The sequence below is a fragment of the Haliaeetus albicilla genome, chromosome 27 (assembly GCF_947461875.1).
Source record: "Haliaeetus albicilla chromosome 27, bHalAlb1.1, whole genome shotgun sequence".
Taxonomy (NCBI): Eukaryota; Metazoa; Chordata; class Aves; order Accipitriformes; family Accipitridae; genus Haliaeetus; species Haliaeetus albicilla.
The window spans coordinates 9,646,233-9,666,232 of NC_091509.1; the positions used below are offsets into that span (position 1 = coordinate 9,646,233).

Sequence of the window (20,000 nt, forward strand, 5' to 3'; positions counted from 1 at the left end):
CACCTTAAGTATACTCATGTGGATGGATTTGCTTTTCAATACCTGAAGACATGACTGTAACTTTTCTGGCATGCTGTGTCTCGCTCTGCTAAGAAAGAGCCTATGGGGAAGATGGACCAGTTTCTTCTCTGGTGAAGCAGAAGGCAGCTCCAGGGGAAAAAGCAATTAGTAGCCTTTTATTCAAAATACAGTTCCCTTGAGCTTGTGAATGATACAGAGTAGATCTTGTCTGGATCAGTCTCAACAGTTAAAGGACAAATAAAGCTTAAAACATGTTGTCCTATTTATATCATAAAGGTTAAATGTTAAAGAACATTGTGGATCTGATCATGAGGATTAATTTTCCTCCATCTGCTTCCCCTTGGATTTGGCATGCAATATGACTGTGCATATCCAAAGACTGCTTCCTATTGCACAAGAAGAATTTTTTCCTTTCTAAAATGAGTTTGAAACAAGTTTGTAGGCTAGCTTGGACAAAAATGAACGTACAATGAAAATGAGCATACTTTAGCAGAAGCAGCTGAAGTTGGGAACTCCTGTTTTTCACATGCACAAAGACAGAAGCAAGGTGAGAGGAAATTCCTTAGCCTGGTAACACAGACTAGTCAAATTCTCAAATCATAATACAAGACAGACCCTCCCAGCACAGCCTGGGTAGCTTTCTCTGAATCTTGCCCTTGGCAAATCTCAAAAATTACTTTCTCACCTCCCTTTGTCAACAATTGCTTTGATTGCCTCATTTTTCATCCTGTTGAGTTCTGATTGTCTGAGGCATACTCAAGTCTGCAAACTGAACTAACTCGCCAGCTGATTTGAAGACATTTGCATTTTTAAAACATGTAGATTAAAACATTCTCCTTTATTTTTTGTTGAACAGTTTAGCATTCTGTGTTATCTTTCAAGGCATGCCAGAAGGTAGTTCCTTTACTGTCTCTACATTTCTTTGTAATTGGATCTTTATGGCTTTCCTGAGTGGGTTTGCACACTGTTCTACATGAGTGTAATTGTTTTAGGCTGTTGAGGGATCAGAAAAAAGCAGGAATGATAGCAATTAGTTAAAGATGAAATGAAGCTCAACTTTTAGGAAAAAAAAGAAGAAGAGACAGGATTTTCTGTGCCCACTAGTGCCTAATGCAACCTAGTAACTGCAGTTTTCCGTACCACTTTTGGGTATAACTTAAATTATCCCATTCAGGCCAAAACACCATGCCCTGAATTACATGTAGACAACTCCCCATTGTTCTGTTAGCACTCCTGTTTGCATTTGTTTTGACGGATGCAACAAAGAAATAGACAGAAATATTACTAGAATAATAACAAACTTAAACTAGTTATTTTACATGAAACAAATCTGTTCATGTCTCTTAGGTGACCTAACCAGAACCCCACTGGGGTAGTAGATAGCGATGGTTTTTGCTTCTGCAAAATAGCAGCGCATTTCAGACCTCAGTGGAAAAGAGAATAAAATCACTTTGCCTAAGAAAACCTTGCTTAGTGGACACATTAGCAAACCCCAGATTTCTAACCTACAAAGTCTTAAAAGTAATTCCAGTAATTGCAAAGCATTTTAGAAACAGCCTCCACCCAGCCATTGGTCTGCACTGCATTTGGATCTAAGCACAGTCCTCAGCCCATTGCTCTATAATCTTCCACCACATCTCTTACAAGTGGGACTTTTTTTCAGATGCGTTTACAGCCTTACCACGTTTGCCTATGCATTTGTTCTCAGTTTTTAATACAAAGCTAGGAACTACAGATTTGGCTCCAACACCACCATCACAGCAGAGTTTTAACCCATTGCTGCTTTTTGTTCACAAGCTGCTAGGACGTATGCTAACAGTGCGTTGGGGAAGTGGATGCTGGAGCGCAAGGCCTGAGGTCGAAGTCTCCTGCTGTGGTGCCCCGTTAGCAAGGCGACCGCTACAGCAGCACGGGTGAAGGAGAAGTTTCCTCGCATTAGCGTTGCTCCTGGTTCTTTCTGGTTGGGAAAGGGTTATGCCATCAGCCTCTGGGCTGCATGAGACCCAAGCTGGGCGAGGAAAATGGTGCCTTCAGCTGGCTTCTGGCTTTGCTCAGGTGTCCCTTCTTGCTTTAACAGGTCTCATTCTGGGCATGTGCAGAAGCAAAAGCACTGGGCTGCAGGTTTCAACATCCAAGAGGCAGCACAGCCCCACAGTATATTCTACTGAGATACTAATATTTTCTCAGTATTTTAAGAATAGCTGAAAGACCTTTTTTAGCACAAGCCAGCGCTAATGCAAAATTCTCTGCTTAGGAAATGGCAGTAGGAGAGGGGATTTTATCTGTAATTGTTACTATCTGCAGAGACTGTCACTGCTCGCACGCAATGTAAGTAATTTTTCATTCATCTCTGGAGGATGCTGCTTTGCCCTGAAGGATGGAGGCACTGGACCATGACGGGGGTAAGTGACATTTGTCACTGGCTTTCCTGGCTTGGGCAAATGCTGCCTGTGTCCCCAGGTACTGGGATTGCTGATGATGATGCTACAGACTCCAGAAGCAGGGCTGGAGTTTTCTGTAGTTTGGGAAATACAAGGCGTTTTTAGAAGAGTCTTTTCCTGTCTAACTATGTTATTAGATACCTAGGCAGGAGCCAATTGTGGCAAGTCAAAAAGATTGCTGAATTTCACTTTGACTTAGAAGGTGCATGAGACAAAAGAAAAAAACCCCAACTTTAACACATCTGCACTGTGCTTGCGGTGGCTCACTGGTGCTTGGGCTGGTTCCCACTTACCTCTTCCTAAAATAATCTCTATTTATTTTTATCTTAATGGGTTAGGACTGCAGTTCCTAAGCAGAGCTAATGGTCTCAAGGGCATCCTTTAAGTTTAAACAGAGATTTGACTCATTTTTATGGGGGCTTTTGGAGAGGGACAATCACTCTCTGAAGACTGCTCACAGACTTCCAAACTCCTTTTAGGCAGGGCAATAAAAATTACTCAAATCACCAGTCCACACTAAGCCAGGAGGCCTGTCAGGTAGAAAAATGCTTTTTCCCTCCCATTAGTATCTCTGAAAAAAAAAACCCCGAACACCTACACTCATCTTTGAAGAAAGGTACGCCTTTATTGCCAGTGCCCAGTGCAATGGGAAGGCTGTATTTTAGGCTGCCTACAGCCTCTGGGTGAACTGCAGCTATTTTGGCATTTGCTGAGTCATTTTATTTGGTTACAAAGTCGTTGCTGCAAGGTCGGCATCTGTAGCGGTGAAACACATTGGCGCTCAGAAGGAAAACAAGGGAAAATCCTTCCTGGCTGGGACGCAGTCCTGTCCTGCAGTCCCGGGGTGGGAGCTGGCGATCGCCCACCTTCGGGCACTCGCGTTTCTCACCCAAAGCGTGTGCACAGGTGATAGCGGAGCTAAATTTACACTTTCTACCCTGTAGGTGCTGGATGAGGCACCTTTCCCTTGCCACACGAGCCATGCATCCCCCCAACATGCTTTCTCTAACGGATGTAAAGCCACGGAGCGTTGTGCTGGGGGAATGCGGGCAGGGGGACAGGACCACGCCAGCCAGGAGCAGCACCCAGCCCGGGGGGAGGCAGCACCTCCCGGGCTGGCGTGGGGGCTACGAGGTCCCCCCGCTCCTACGCGTGTCCCGTGGGGGTCTGCCGAGGTGGACGTCGGCCCGCAGCGGCTCCCTGCACCGCAGCAACAAGCCACCTTCCCTGCCATCCGTGGTGAAAACCGCGTTCGTCACGGCGGGGAGGCTTTTGCTAAAAAGCAGCATGGATGGGACGTGATCTCTTGTAACGCTTCCCTGCAATGTCTAGCTGAAACAAAATGAACCGAGAAGCAAGTCTCAGGGCTGTTCTGTTTCACTGTGAACAGGCAGTTTATTTATTTAACAAAGTGTGCTGCCAAACATGTCCTCCAGCAGAGCTGTCTGGGACCCCGGGTGAGCTCGGCTCGGCGTTGCAGCGCAGACATATTTTCCATCTGCCTGGCAGGAGCTTCCCAGCACTGCCTCTCCCACGTCGCCGAACTAGGTCAGGCTCTTGCTGCCTTCAACACGCTGTGGATCCGGGCACAAAATCACCAGTAACCGCAAATTCCCCAGTCACACCTTGAATTGCCTGGCAGAACTGCTGTATTTTCAAGCATCATTTCATCCCTGGCCCATTTCGCATCCATCCCGACGCGCCGGTGCCCGAGCACAGCTGCCACAGGGCAGGTTCGGGATAAGCATAAGGGCTTTTTCTTCTCAACACCTTTAGTGCCTGAGGAAACTGCTGTGGCTTCCCAGACCCATCCAAGTGGCACCTTGGCAAAGACCTCGGGAAGTTTTCATCTGGTTTCAAAAGAAACCTGAGGCAGGACCCGTGCACGTGCAATGCCTTGAGCCTTTTCGCTGACTCCAGCCCCACACCCGGGTGGGAGAAGCTCTCCAAGAGAACTGGGTTCCTACAAACTTTATGGAAACAGGCTATAAGTAAGAATTTATACTCGACCGATCACCAGAGCTGCCCCAGGGGAGAGCAGCTCTCGGAGCCCATGTCTGGGGGTGTCCCCATCTGCGCTCCCCCCAATGCCACTGGGGCAGTGGGGCTGGGGGCAGCTCTCCACAGGCACGCCAGAGCTCTGCAGCTATATGGCAGCTTTTCTAAAATAGCCCTTACCGGTGAAATTTAAGGTGATGGTTGCATGGGTTTGGGGAGGGGGATTGTTCTCCTGCAGGTTGTTCAATGGCAGGGAACATTGCTGAGCCATCAAGGAGCTGGGGGCCAGGGCGCCGGCTCTGAAGGAGCGCTGCGGGACCATCGGCACAGCACGAGAACAGCCCTGTGCTTCCTCGGCCAAACATTCCCACCCCTCCCAGAAGCAGCTGAACTGGTTACAGCTCACAAAGCAAACTGTATACATACTTCATTTTTACTTTCCCCTCATGTTCCAACAGCAACTGCAGGGGAAAGCTTAAAAAAAAACCCACAACAGCTCCAAAAACGATGAATTCTGGCAGAGTAAGGAATGATACTTCCAGCGTACTCCCAATCATCTGAAAATCTGCACTGAGCAGAAAATATTTACTGGCTGGAGAGCAGCAGGGCAGGATCTGGAGCCCTGCTGCCAAGCACCCGCCTGGTCCCAAGCCCTGTGCAGGATCCTGGCTGGGGCAGAGCAGGAACCACACACCCGCAGCCGGGACCCACAGGCTGCGGCCAGGAGCACCAGTGACCCACTCTGGGTGGGTGATGATGGCCCCAGGGCCATCGCTGCCTTCCCGGCAGGGTGATGGGTCCCCCATAACCTCCCACGCTGCCAGCCCAGGCACCCGTGGGGCCAGGCTCTATGTCTGGGTCATCTCACGGCTCCTCTTTAGACTCTATCCACCCCTCCATTAAACAGATGAGTCTGGTCCGTACCAACCAGCATCACAGAGCATCCTGCAACGCGGGGAGGGAGGGAAGGGGGGGGGGGAGCAGGGTCAGGAAACTCTTAAACCCCGTTTGTCTCTCTGCACCTCCCCGGGGGCTGTTAGGGAAGCACTGTCTGTTTTGAGAGTTGTAAGGCATTTGCAAATTCTGGCTTTAATGGGCTGGTGTAAGCCGGGATATCAACCCTGCTCAGAGCTGTAACACCATGACTTGCTGCAGCGGAGAAACAAGAAGGGACAGGGATTTACTGCGACTCAACACTTCTGTGCTGGCAAAGCTGAAGATGAACTCTGGCTTCAGCCACTGCTTCTGGTGTTACTGCCTTACCTTAAGCAATTGCTAGGGGTTTTGTAATTACTTTGCAAGCTTAAAACAAAATCCCAACCCTTTCCAAAGACAGAAGCGTTCCCGCCCTGCCATCCCTATGGCAAAGTCTCTGTGTTTTGTCTCACACATCCACCTGAAGCAGCACCGAGGTATACCCAGTTTCCTCTCAAAACTCCCATTTGCAAAGCTGCTGCTTCACAACGATGTCCTTGAATTAAAGCCTGGAGTGATCTGCCATTACCTGTTTGTCTAAATTGTTTTAGAAGTGAGTTTCCACCGTTAGGACAATATTTGCTTCCCTTGCTAATGCTCCAGGATCAAGCAGCAAAGTTGTTCCCTAGTTTGATCTGTGTTACCCACCCCCTTACAAATTCTGCTTGCACGGGCAGCAGCTACAGCAGAGAGGGGCAGATTCGGTCAGAAACGATCCAGGCAACTCCTGAGCCTTTCATAGAAGACTGCAAGGGAGAGAGAGAATGGGAAAAACTCCCCAAGCATCAAAAGCTTTCCAGCCATATGTGCGTAAAAATTTCTTCCTGTGCCACGTGACAGAGGAAGAGGCGCAGACCCATTACACAGTAATAAAAATATGCCTTTGGCAACGTTGAGCCAAAACCTGGAGCTGCTGCAGGAAGCTAGCAATCCGCACAAAAAGGAGTAAAACGTTAACAAAAAAAGGACCGAAGTCTATATCGCACACCTCTCGGAAGGACACTGCTGCAGCAGGACGGGGCTTGGGCTCTGCGCGTGACAGCGATCTGCAGCAAAACATCTGCTTAAAATCGTGTAGGTTTCCAGCGCCTGTCAAGATCTCGCTGAAGAGATTAGTTGTGGTGAGTAGATTCACTTTTCCTTTTTTTTTTTTCTCCCTCCTCTTAACCTTAACTTTGAAAACTTACCAAATAAGGTCTAGATCATTGAGCACTCAGGTTTCCAACGCCTGCACAGGAATCCATAAGGACAACAGTCGCCAGTTAAAGTAAATACTCGAGGAAGGAATCATTCCTCAGACTTCTGCTGGGAGTACCCATTTCGTACAGCTGAAACCGCAGCCTCTCCCTTCGCTCTGGTACCAATCGGCAGTTTTGGCAACGGGGCTTTAGCTCAGGGCTAGGAAAGGTTTGCCACAGGCATCCCTGGCTGCCCAAAGCTGAGATGGTGATGCAGGTTCAGGCACAGAAGATGCATCGCTCTCCTTTATCTCCTTTGACGTTGCTTTGTGCAATAGCAGATAGCAGATCAAACTCATATCTGGTATAAACTACTTCACTGGCTTATATCAGAAATGAAATACATCCATTTCAGCTGCTGTCACCGGTGGCACACCTTATTTTATCTCAATCAGCCCCGCACTCCCACGGGTTCCTTGTGCCCTGGGGACTCTGCAGGGCAACCACCAGAGCTGAGAATTAGGCTCATGGGGATAATGATTATTTTGAAGACTAATTAAGAAGCCTTGAGGTATGCTGGGAAATTGTGAAGCAGGAAGATGGTTGTTTAGTTTAAGAAAGCCTCAAATATTGAAAGTAAACAGAGTAGAAAGTCACAGTCGTTCATTTGCTGCTGGGTCCCCTTTTGGGCTATCAGACCATCCTGCTCCTCCCTCCCACCGAGCAGCAATTGCCCCCAGACTCTCTCCTCTTCTCTTCTCTCCCCCACTGCACTTTTCCTCCCCATGGGTGGGCACACGCCACCACCGCATGGCACAGGACGGCTTCCCTGGCCAAAAATCACCATCCGGCCACCGCACGTGCCAACAAACCACCCCACGTCTGGCAAACCCTCAGGGATTTTCCCTCTGACGCGAGTTCAGCCCAGCTGCCCTGTGAGCACCAGAAAGTACAACTGGTCCTTCGCGCCTGGGACTCGCTCTTACAGGCAAAAGCTTTCCTTAGAGAAACACCTTTTTAAATGCATATAGATCTGTAGAATCGGTCTGGCTTCTTAACTGTGGAGCGATTCAGGAAGCTCACCTGCAGCAGGGCTGGGACGAGGGTGGTTGCGCAGAGGCTTGAAGGAGCCACGCGGAGCAGGGATGTCGTGGCAGCCGAAGCTGGAGGGGAGACATGGCCAGAGATGTGTCCCCCAGGCTCCTGCCTGTGAGGCACCTCTGGCAGCAGCAAGCCCACCCCACGCTGCAGCGGCCAGCAGAAACGGGAGCTGCAGGTCAGGACGGGGGGGCTGCACGGGGCCCTGTGGGGACACAGCTCCTAGGGACAGGGGCTCTCTGGTGACAGAGCCGTGTGCTGTAGCTCCGGCAACAAGGAGCGTGCACAGAAAAGCTGTTGGAGAGCCTGGGTTTGCAGTCCCCCTGCACAGATGCTCCATGCGCTACAGAAGTTCATGGGATGCTGGGGTTTCAGCATGGAGGGGTCGGGTTCAAATCCTGCTGAGCGTGAGTGTCCGCTTCAGACTGGCTGGTTGGGGCAGCTGGGGAGTCAGGCAGCCCACCCACCCACTCCCAGCTTTTCTTGATCCTGAGCAAAGCTGAGCCCTGGTCTCCCCTCCCCGCTCCCCGCGGCAGGGAGACCCGGGGCACGGGGCAGCCTCTGCCAAGGGCCCGAGCTCCAGCAGGAAGAGAAGGACCCACCGAAGTGACAAGCGATGACAACAGAATGTCCTACAACAGAAAGGGGGTGTCACGTAAAGGCCACGGGGCAGAGTCAGAGCAGCCCGTTTCAGACACTTTTTTGCTTTGAGTCATTCATTACATTTTGTTACGTCATTATAGTGAAGGCCCTTAAACGTGTGGCTCGTTACGAAGAGAGAAGCCAGTAAATGCTCGGCCCTGCATGTACCATGCTTAAAAATCAGAGATGCTCTGTCTTTACTGCTTTATTTGTCCTGAGATATTTTCTATAAAGGTGTGTTCAAGCTCTAAGTTTCAGGAGTGAACATTTTCCAAAATCATCCCCTTCCTGGTTTGCTTCCTGACAAGTATTCCCCAAAATTACCCAGTGGGGATCCACAGCGCAGTATTACAGACTACATTGATCGGACCCACAGCAGCAATTCCCATTGATTCAGCTGAAGGACACAGGGAGTCATTGCCTCTCAAACCCAGCTGATTGACACGTGTCACTCCACCTGTCTGCCTCACCCTGCTACCTCAGGGCCTGGCCAGCCATGCCTATGCTGTAGACACCTGAGCTACCTTGTTTAAGTGAAGATGGTCCACTTTCTCTTCCCGTGCTGAAATCAGTGCCCGATACTGGTGTGCTCTCCCCGGGTGCTGAAGAGCCGAACATTTGCATTTCAGTGGCACGTACAAACTCCAGCCACGCTCGGTCAGACGATGGAGGATCTCCTCTCCTCTCCTCCCTAAGCAGTCCTCCACCACGTTTCAGCTCTCATAACCCCCTGGGCACAGTGCACACTCCCGCACAACAGGCATCAGTCATGACCAAAAAGTCTCCAAACCCCTATTATCAAAGACATTAATTAAAATGTCATTAGAAAAGTAAGACCTCAGCTGAAACCGTGCTGCATGGCCTCCAGTGCCAGGCCTGCTGCCCGTACTGTGAAGAGGAAAGATGCTGATCTGTTTCCAATTTGCTTTTTGGAGCTCATCATACGTTCTACATCGAGAAGCAATTTTCCTTTTAAGGTGGAACAGCATGAGGTTTGTTTTCTTTCAAAGAGATTTCTTTAAGAGGTTATTTATAGATCCTCTTGTGAATGTGACTGTGCTTTGCATCCCACACGCACTGCTGTGATGTGGGATTAAATGTTCTTGTGGAGCTGTTAATTAACACCAACTCAGGAGCTGTGCCAGAGCATGGCTCCAGGTAGCGGAATATTGCCCGTCTATCTAAGTACCGGTACTACTAACCTCCCAGCCTCGGGGTATTTTGTGTCTGCCATTTTTTATCCCATCAGGTCAACTAGCTGGGTTGTCTGAAGGTAATAGAAGTACTTATGGTAAGAAACTTTAAGAGAAGGAGCTGCCCTCCTACCCTGTGCTTCCGCTTGCCTGTTTCTTCTCTACATGAAGCAGTTCCAGCTTTTTTCCAGGTTATGCTCCCCAGTGACATTTTTCCTTGCCACAACTTATTAGTGTCATCCAGCTCCAGACACCTCTTACTTTTCTTCTGTGGTTACTGGGAAGCAGGGATGTAGCTTTCCTTGGGATCTCCCCACTCCGCAGGCATTTTAACATTTTGTTTCCCTTTCCACGAACTGAGAAGCCTTTATTCAACTGTTCGCATTAATACTTGTTGGTGATTTCTGTCTCACAAGGCCATTAAACTGATAACTTTCACCAGCAGCAAATAAACTTAGATATAAGAAAATCAAAAGAGAGCTGAAGAACAAAATGGCTTAGCAGCCAAATCCAGCCCGGAGATCAGTTTTGCATTTCCCACTCCTCTGCGTGTTCTTAATTATACATATCACAGAACTGGGGGGCTCCCACCCAGCATTGATATGTAGCATATTGCTCGCTGGATTTAGAACATGTAATATGCATTTCCACCCCCTTCAGGAGCCAATACCAGGATGAGAGTGCTAAGGCCAACGTGAAATTTATACAGTACATTAAGCATCTTATTTCCAGTGCACAAGCTAAACATAACACTACTGGGGAGATGCTAAAGCCTCCCAGTATTCAAGTTAATGCCAAGCAGGACCTTGCCTGACCAAAAGGCCACTGACAGATTGAAAGGTCTGGGATGTCCCAGCTCATCTTCTATTGCATCTGTGTTTAACTACAAATTTGCTTCAGCACCAAAGCTTGAAGAAATATGTGAAAGGCAGTTTGCTTGCTTTTCAATTCTCGCTTATATTCTGTATTTTGTTAGCAGGACTTCAGGATGTGACAAGAAGAAAGCCCATGCAAGCAGGTGATTCTTGTAAAACTTTTAACCCCCTACCATCAGAGGTAGCTGTAATAAGAGAAAAGACTAAATTTCGTAGGAGTCTTTTCCATCAGATAAGGGTGGGCACCTCTTAGCCTGGGGGTAGGAGTTGTATCAAAGTGATACATGGCTAATTCCTTAAAAAAAAAATAAAAAAAAAATCCTTTGGCTTTAGCTTGATCTCTCCTAATCAAAGAGCTAGCGAACAAACAGCGAACCAGCACAGATTTGTATGGGGCAGTTTCAGGCTTCACGTCTCATCTCTCCAAGGGCTACTCCAGCTACAGAAGCTGAAAGAAAGAAATTGGGCCAGGGGATGCCTTTCATCCCCCCACCAGCTTGTTCCCATATTCATACAGCTGGGAAAGAGCCCGACTCCATCAGCGTGTCCCCTCAGCCCATGGTCAGTGCCCACCAGGGAGCTGCTGGGGAGCTGGTGGCCATGGCCATAACCTCCCTCACTGGCAGAGCAAAGGGAGGAAAAAATCCTCAGCCCGGGCATGGGGAGGCCTTCTGTTCTGGGGAGGGGATAGCAGGAGCACCTTTACCCATGGGTAGTCAGAAACTGATCCCATTGGGGAAATTCTCTTTTCTACTATATAAGTAACTATGTGTAGAACCCATTTTAAATGCTTGTAATACCCACAGTCTTGAGTGGGTCATGCATGGAGGTGGGCTTTTGTCAGTCAGCCTGATTTTGAGCATCTTCTCTAAGCTGCTGATGCATCTAAGCACTATTTCAAGATGCGGTGGAGTTACTTAGGAGTTGCACATGGAGCATAGCTATTTGCAAACAGCACAACGTGCAGACATCCAGAGGGATATTTTACTGTATAATAACTGCTCTGTATCATTAGCAGGTTCATGGAAATAGCTTTATTCCAGAAATTATTTTCTATCAGTATCTCCCCAGTCAGGAGTGGAGTAAGACAAGCCCAGGAGGCTCAGCCTCCTGTCGTGAATGAAGGCAGAGCCTGGGATGCTCCAAAAAAAAGCCCTTGAGGTTTGCTATACTTAAAGCAATGGCTCGCTTTACAGAGCCAGGAGACAAACAACGGCTGGGGTTTTAACAGTTACCGATCTTTCCAAGGTGAATGTTAGTAACAAACATAAAGACTGAGCTATTGCCCCCCCAGAGAGGTAGGTCAGCACGGCAAGAGGTTAGAAAACCACCTGCAGCCGGGCTGGTGACGGCTGCGGGGGGGGCTGCACCCCGACACTGAGCCAGAGACTTGGCCGGTGGTTCGGCTGCAGGTTCGGCTGCAGGTTGTGCAGTGCCGCGCGGCCGAGCTGCAGCGAGGAACGGGACAGTCTCAGCTAGCCAAGAGGCTCAATTCGTACTGGCAGACAAAATGCAGTAAGGACTGCCTTGGCCCAAAACCTCCACAAGCCCGTCTTCTAACATCAGCCCTGCATCACACGATGGGTTTTGTGCTTGGTAAGAAACCCCAGTGACCCAGCCGCAGGGCAGGTCTTATTGGGGAAGTTGACACCAAAACCCTTTCTCCTGCCTCCGCTCTGATCGTCCCGAGCAGCTGCTTTCTGCACCCCTCTGCCATCGCTACTTGTGTTTCAGGGGAAAGGAGGCCCAGGGAACAAACAAAACGACAGATGGCCACAGATACAGACTTAGAGAAGAGCGAGTTTGAAAACAGTATTGGTGAGACCCAGAAAATTCCATGAACCAAATCCTTGAATTCATGTCACACCAAAACAAACAGCTCCCCCACCCTGTCAAAAAAAGCCCAATTACCTCCCATTTTCATGCAAGTCTACACAATACACCGTCCCGACAGAGGGACACGGCCGTACCCACGCGTGCCGGCTACCACACATAACAGCCACGTCCCGTCTCCTTTTTACAGGCTGCGCCATGATCTCCGCTGTCCTCCTCCTCTGGACCGTGCCCTGTGTGGCAAACCACATCCTCGGGGGCTTTGTCAAGGGAACGCTGCAGGAAGGTCCCCAGCTGGCGTGCAGCCTGCCCGGACCCCCCGGGCCACCCGGACCCCCCGGCGCACCCGGGGCTCCAGGGACGGTGGGCAGGATGGGCTTCCCGGGCAAAGATGGCAAGGACGGCAAGGACGGGGATAAAGGCGAGCACGGCGATGAAGGTAAGAGAAAAGCGCTTCGTAACACAGGGGTAAAATGTAAAAGCAATAGTGCAACAGCCCAGTTAACAGCAACCTGTCACCCCGAATGGGAGCCCCGGGACAGACGACATCTCATAGGAAACTCTTCTAGAAATTTCCACTCTCCCTCCTCCAACATCTCACAATTGTCAGCTCCCACCAGGGGGGTTCAGACTCACAGTATTTGCTGATAGCATCTTGCTGTATGCAATTCCTATTGGCTTCATTTTGTTATGAAGTGAGATTTGCCCTGTTCTGATATATGCTGTCTAGACGAGACAAAGCGGTGGTCTCCGACTCCTGCTTTCAAGCAAAACAGGCGAAAAAATTAAGTACTTGCTCCCTGGAGCGCTCCAGCTGGGTGACAGGCACTGTTCTGAACATGCTTAATCTAAACCAAAGCAAACAAACTTTCTTTAATCCTGAGATGGGGCTGTCCTTTAGATCCAGCCTTACAGTCAGCAAGCATCAAGACCAGCTACGGTGAGAAAACAGTGATTTCCCGTTGCCACACTAGAGTGCACTCCTGATTCAGCGTAACACCAGCGTGCCAAAGCTGCAACTTACTCTCTTCTCCTACCCCCAAACCAGGGAATCTGGAGAACAGGTTTTCAAGCACAGCTGCATTTAAATATGCTACAGCAGGTCAAGAGATGGGGTATAAATCGCCATGAATTTGTCTTGTATCAGACACTGCTGCAATCAGCACTAATCAGTGGTTTCGGCATCACTGTAACATCCCAACTCGCTTCCCACCTCAAGGCAGTCCCTGCACCAGGTGTCTTCTGGTTCACGACCAATTCATCCCCCAGCTAGAGTGGGATTTTTACTACACCTTGAATTTATTATTTTTTTTTAAACAACAGTTTCACATTAAATGTGAAAAAAAATGAGACAAGAGATTAAAAGTACTCCCATCTGCTCAAAGCAAGGTTCCAAAAGCTTCACAAACCTGTCCCACTCCTGAAAAAAACAAACATTTAAAGCTTGCTCTTGGCTAGCTTTATAATTAATTACTTCTTTTTCTCAAGTGAGCCAGATAATTGAACCAGCCTTTTGGTCCTTAAAAGGGACAGACTGTCCTGGTCCCAAGTCCCATTGTTATCATGCCAACTACCTACCTGACATAGTTAGTCAGTCCTGACAGATGCCCAGCCCCAGGTGGTATTTCATCGGGATTCTCACCAGCAATGTTTTTCTCCTAAATGAAAATATACTGCTGCAACAATACAACCCCTTTACACTTGCCGTATCATCTCTTTCACTGAAAAATTTACAAGGTTATTTGTCTTCTAGGTCCACAAGGCAGAACAGGAAACCCCGGCAAGCCAGGACCAAAGGGGAAAGCAGGAGCTATCGGCAAGGCAGGCCCACGAGGGCCCAAGGGTTTAAAGGGTAATCCTGGGAAAAATGGGGCACCGGGAAAGAAAGGGCCCAAAGGGAACAAGGGCGAGACCGGGATGCCAGGACCCTGCACCTGTAATGCCAACAAAGCCAAATCTGCCTTCTCCGTGGCAGTCTCAAAGAGCTACCCAAGGGAAAGGCTGCCCATCAAATTTGACAGGATCCTGATGAACGAGGGAGGACATTACAATGCCTCCAGCGGGAAATTTATATGCAGCATCCCAGGTATTTACTACTTCACTTATGATATCACTTTGGCCAACAAACATTTGGCCATTGGCTTGGTCCACAACGGGCAGTACCGGATCAAGACTTTTGATGCCAACACTGGGAATCATGACGTTGCCTCTGGATCAACCATCCTTTCTCTGAAGCAGGAGGATGAGGTATGGCTGCAGATCTTTTACTCAGAACAAAATGGGCTCTTTTATGATCCCTATTGGACAGACAGCTTATTTACTGGCTTCCTGATATATCCTGATCAAGATTATCTCAATGAAATATAGGATGACAAACTAGCCTATGGGAAAAAATAGGAAATGCATGAGACCTCAGTCCAGCAAAGTGTAGCCTGTACATGGACATGTGTGGGATTATCATATGATTCCACATTTTTGGCGCTAACAGCCTGTATTGGCTATTTAGATATCTACTTGATGTCACCAACTAGTCCACAGGGTACCAGGACCAGCAGGACTCACCTTTAAGCAGCCTCATGAATCTCTAAATCTCAAAGCCACCCATTATGTTTTCCCTGGTGATTCCAACATGCCATGGACACGTAACTCAAATACTGGTGCAGAATGCTTTGATTATTATATTATTATTCTAAAGCTTGGAAACCAACAACCATTGCCTGAAAGCTGGGCTCAGAAGTGCCACTGATGCTGGAGATGGTATCACTGCGTCTCCTCCCTCTACACCCCATAATAATAATAATCCTTGTTAATATAGAGTTACACTTTACCAGCTACTTAAGAGTCAGAAAGCTGTCAGCTAAAGTTATAAAAGTAGCTCTCAGCCTCATCAAAGCAGCACTAATAAGCAAAGGCATCTGGTCTAAATAGGAAATGACACAAAAGAGAGATCTCACTTCAAAGGTTAAAGGTAAGACTCCTCGTAAGACACAAGCTGTTGCACTGAGCACCACTGGCATTTCTCAGATTTCAGCCTCGATATACCAGCACTGGAGTCCTGCATCTGGTTTCAGACAAGCGTTGGTAACGACCAGAGCCTAAACTGGACTGTGCAAGCCAAATACCTGTCGGCCTCCAAGCCATGGTGGAGGATGAACTTTACAGATAAGACTCAACTGTCAAAGACAGCATAAACCTTCACTCCAGAAACAGATTCATTAATAACCCCCTTCCGTCATCCCTGGCAGCTTTTGCTGGAAGAAGATAGAATCATAGAATCATTTAGGTTGGAAAAGACCTTTAAGATCATTGAGTCCAACCATCAACCATGCCCCCTAAACCATGTCCTGAAGTGCCTTGTCTACACACTTTTTTAATACCTCCAGGGATGGCGACTCAACCACTTCCCTGGGCAGCCTGTTCCAATGCCTGACAACCCTTTCAGTAAAGAAATTTTTCCCAATGTCCAATCTAAACCTCCCTTGCCACAACTTGAGGCCATTTCCTCTCGTCCTATCTCCAGCCACCCGACAGAAGAGACCAGCACCCACCTCACTACAACCTCCTTTCAGGTGGTTGTAGAGAGTGATAAGGTCTCCCCTCAGCCTCCTTTTCTCCAGGCTAAACAGCCCCAGCTCCCTCAGCTGCTCCTCATAAGACTTGTGCTCCAGGCCCCTCACCAGCTTATACTTCTGCTGCTGCTGAGATCCTCCTCAAGGGCTTAATGCTACAGCTAGACTACAGCTTAACTGCTGCTTTGCTTTTTTGATGTTGTATGTCAAATATTACAGATGCTCCAAAATCAGTGTTTTGGTTCTGAACTGTATGGAAAAAAACCCAGAAAACTCAAAAGCTGAACTTCTGCTCAGCTGAGCTTTTTGCTTTTGCTAAGCAGAGCTTAGCAATTTTTTTTTTTCCTCCTCTGTATCAGCTAATACAGGGACATGCTCCAAAATGGTTTGCTATTACCAGAGCAAAGAGTTCTCCTGCTATAAAGCCTCTCAGTCCAGCTACCTTGCCCGGGGTGTCCAATGCTCCTGTAACACAGAGGTCTCTGTCTCAGGAGCCAGATGGAAGGAGTCTCTCCCTTGCTGTCAGATACATCTTATTGGTTTCCAGTCATATTTCTCATCTCCTTTATCACTTGGTGAAAACTCTCATGAACTTCCAGCTCCTCTAATCCTCATATTTAGGCATTGAAGGGATATCCCACAAGAACAAAGTTGTGGGGGTTTTTTCCAATCTTACTTTTACGAGTCAAAAATATTTGTGTGATTTTCGTGAACTGCAGTAATTGTGTTGTATCTTACAAAAACCTTTTCAAATACATTTAATAAAATAAAGCTGAACAAAAGTACTGCTAGTACATCAAGAATAGTCTTAATATTTATAAAAGTGATTTCCTGGAAGGCATTTCAAAACTGTATTACAGATTCCACAGACATTGTTGGATTTAGTGATGGATTTTGTAGGGCTGGTGCAACAGGAGTATTTCTCCCCTCCCAGCCCAGCAAGTTGGGGAATGCACAGAATTTTCTGCTCTCTGTGCAAGAAAACCTGCAAGGTAGAAGAATAGGATCTGTCCATTCCCCCAAAGCTGCTCACCCAGATGGCAGGTGTCCTTTCCCTGACAGTGGTTGCTCAGATAATATATTTTGTTCCAAATCTCTCTCATTCAGGGTGTGCTGTGGTGCATTTGCAGGCGGCTTCTCAAGGGCAGCAGCGGTTCGAGCATTGCATTTCCAGATCAGTCCCACCCAGACAGCCCAGGAGCCCAGCGGGGGCAATAACTGCTTTTTGGCTGGCCCAAGTTGCGCGCGGGTCGCTACCGACGCAGGTCCGCCAGCAACTGTACGTGTCAGGGGCAGCGCAAGGGAGGCGGTGGGACACATGGGAGGGTGTTGCGTCTCCACACCACCACCCAGCTGTGCTGCACCCAAAAGGGAAATTACATAGTACAGCTTTAATTAATCCAGTAGCGCTCACAGCCCACTGCTGCCAGAAGACAGAGACCTGGCTGCCCTCCTCAGTTCTTTCCCCTTGATTTAATGCATTACCCATCCCCAAAAGTGGGTATTTTGGGGGTGTTCTTTTTTTATTGTTTGGGTTTTATTTGTACTCGGGTTAGTTCTCCAATGATTTTACGAGCAGAACCCACTTGGCACCAGGCAGGTACCAGAGCTGGGAGGGGATGGGAGAGCATCACAGGGAATAAGCCTGAGAAGAGGAGGGTGGAGGGGAAGCAGCAGTGAGGAATTAGATCAGCTCAATCTTCCCTTGTTATCTCCAGGGAAGGCCCCAGCAGGCAGCATTTCCTCCCACTGTCAGCCCTCTCAGGGGCACACGAGCTGGTTTCCCCAGATGAGAAGCAAGGGAAGTTTTTAACTGTCTGGCAAAGCGTCCTTTTTATTCTAGCGAAAAGGAAAACCTGCAAACAAGTCTTTAAAGTCTGGAATATCAAAATGCAAATTATAAAGAGAACCACCGACCCCGCTGAGCGCTCAGTGCGATAGCGCTTGCTCTCAGTTTGGGGCTAGCCGGTCCTTCCCGCAGGAGCAGCACAGGACCGCTGGCTCCAGCCTGTTCCCATCCTCCCTCGGGACCTGCCCCAGCAGGTCACGGTGCCGGCCTCTGCGCCGCGCAGCTCAGACCCCACCTCGGGCATCTGCTGCCATCCAGGACTCCGAGCAATGGAAAACCTAAACTAATAAAATGTAGCAGGCAAGAGGGAGAGGAACAGCTTCTCCAGATTGTTTAGCCTCCCATTGGGCTGAAGTAATTTAAAGATGCCACGTATCGTAAGTATTTCTGTGAAAGAGGCATGAGCACTTGAAGTGATACATGTGGGTTCCTCTTGCACAGGTTCCTCTGAAAATGATGAATTTCCTCTTATGAGGCCTTAAGAGCAACTTGCATGCTGAACAAAATGTCTCCACTCAGTCTAATCTTGCTCATCTCAAGCAGCTGTGGGCTCCCCTCCTCCAGCCTCACTCAGGAGAAGAGGGAGGGAAGGGCAGCTGGCAAGGTACAAGTGTGTCTGGGTCACTACAGGGCCAATCACTGAAGTATTAAAAGGGGGTAAGAACCCCCCACAAAACTCAAAATGACTGGCTCAGGCTTCAGAGGATTTTAAAAATAACACATTCCGGCTTGCTTCTGCATCTTCAGGCTGCATTTTGGTTTGTGCTGCCATTGTCCTCCAGCCAAGCAGTTATTTACTTTGTTTTTAAACTGAAACTGAGATTTACATAAAGTCTCTTTGTTCCAGAAGCACAACGTTTCTGGAAAACCACCAAATAAAGAGCTCTGGTTTTCACAGCCAAGCTCTCTCAAGAGACCATCACTCCCACGCAGGCTGCTCGCCCCAGCCCAGGCAGCTGCCCGCACCTCCGGCACGGTGGGAGAAGAGCTGGGAACGGTGGTAGCTGGGCGAGCACACGGGCAGATGCCATCAAGAAGGAAAGAGGAATGTCCTGGCTGAACAGGATTCCATCCATATCTGCCACCCTCGCACAAGACCTGTTATGCCACAGCATCCTTCACGGCAAGTGTCAGAACTGCCCTTTGCACCACATTTGGGCACAAGCGAATCCCTCCAGCACATCCAGTGTGCCAGGGCAGGGAGGCAAGGCAAGGCAGGAGCACCCACCTTCAGTGTTCAGTCAGCAACAGAGAAAAGGCTCAGTGGGCTCAGCTTGTGGCTCATTAAAGACCAGCACGGACCTGGCTGTGAACACATGTACCTGCCCGGGTCCCCTACAAGGCAGAGGAAGGTTTCTCTGCCAGAGGAGCTTGTCTCCACTCCCACGCAGCCTTCTCCCTCCCACATCCACCCCCAATGCTACACAGCAGCGCACTTCCAGCTCAGGCAAAGCTGTGATTTCACACTCCCTGAGCACTCTGCACAAATATCAGCAGGGTGGGAAGCACTCAGCACTGGATGAGCCCAAGGACAACTCTTCCGGCCTGCTGCAGCTTCCGACCTCTTAACTCAGCCTCCCAAAGCCTAGGGCTGATCTACACAAAAGGATCTCAAAGTTGGCTTTTTCTGTTTGTTTTTCATTTTTGTTTTGTTTTATTTTAAAACCACACATTTCAATGCTAACAATAAAAAGAAAAAATAAACATCAAAAAATATTTTCACTCTAGAAAATTAACATTAACTGTGGACTCAATGTACACAGGCTGTCTGGAAAGTAAGGATGCGATGTCGCAGCTGGAAATAAAGGGAAGGCAGCACCTCCCCCGTGCAGCCCATGAGCCCAACGCAGCCCTGAGCGCCTGGCGCTGCTGAGCTTCAGCACTCACCCAAGCAGACCAGCACCTTCAAGTCTTGATCGCATCTTCCTTCCGGGGGACTAAGGAGAATCCAGGTGCATTTACCAGTCACCCTGGTTTGCCCTGCTTCCCAGGTGAGCCTGCCCTCAGTTACACCAGTTAACACCCAACAGTCAGCACCCCAATGCTTAAAAAAAAAAAAAAAAAAAAAGGGTGGGGGCAAGTCTTTTTTTTTTTTCCTCCTCTTCCAGGTTTTGTCAACAGTGCCTCACCAAGCAGCACCATGTCCCTGAAGACTGTGTCATGGCAGGCCCACGATAACATTACACAGCCCTGGGGGCCGCACGGCTGCTGGCAGCTCTCTGCGCCGTCCCTGCTCTCCTGCCTCCTGGCAGCCACGGCCCCGCTCGCGGCCCCTTCCCGCTGCCAAGGGCCATTTCTGCACTTGAAACAAGCCAGGTCTGACAGTAG

The 20,000-nt window shown here is 48.8% G+C and overlaps 1 protein-coding gene across 1 annotated transcript; it reads left to right on the forward strand.

The window, feature by feature from the left end:
* The first annotated feature begins 6,209 nt into the window (after nt 1-6,209).
* C1QTNF2 (C1q and TNF related 2) lies at nt 6,210-16,608 on the forward strand. Its single transcript, XM_069772740.1, has 3 exons — nt 6,210-6,556; nt 12,445-12,693; nt 14,008-16,608. Exons 2-3 carry the CDS (start codon nt 12,453-12,455, stop codon nt 14,619-14,621), a joined length of 855 nt encoding a protein of 284 aa, XP_069628841.1. The 5' UTR covers nt 6,210-6,556; nt 12,445-12,452; the 3' UTR covers nt 14,622-16,608.
* Nucleotides 16,609-20,000: the final 3,392 nt, after the last annotated feature.

Coding starts and splice junctions, on each gene's coding strand:
- C1QTNF2 (XM_069772740.1), top strand. CDS start 12,453: ATGATCTCCGCTGTCCTCCTCCTCTGGACCGTGCCCTGTGTGGCAAAC. Junction 12,694..14,007: donor AGGCGAGCACGGCGATGAAG/GTAAGAGAAAAG, acceptor TTTGTCTTCTAG/GTCCACAAGGCAGAACAGGA.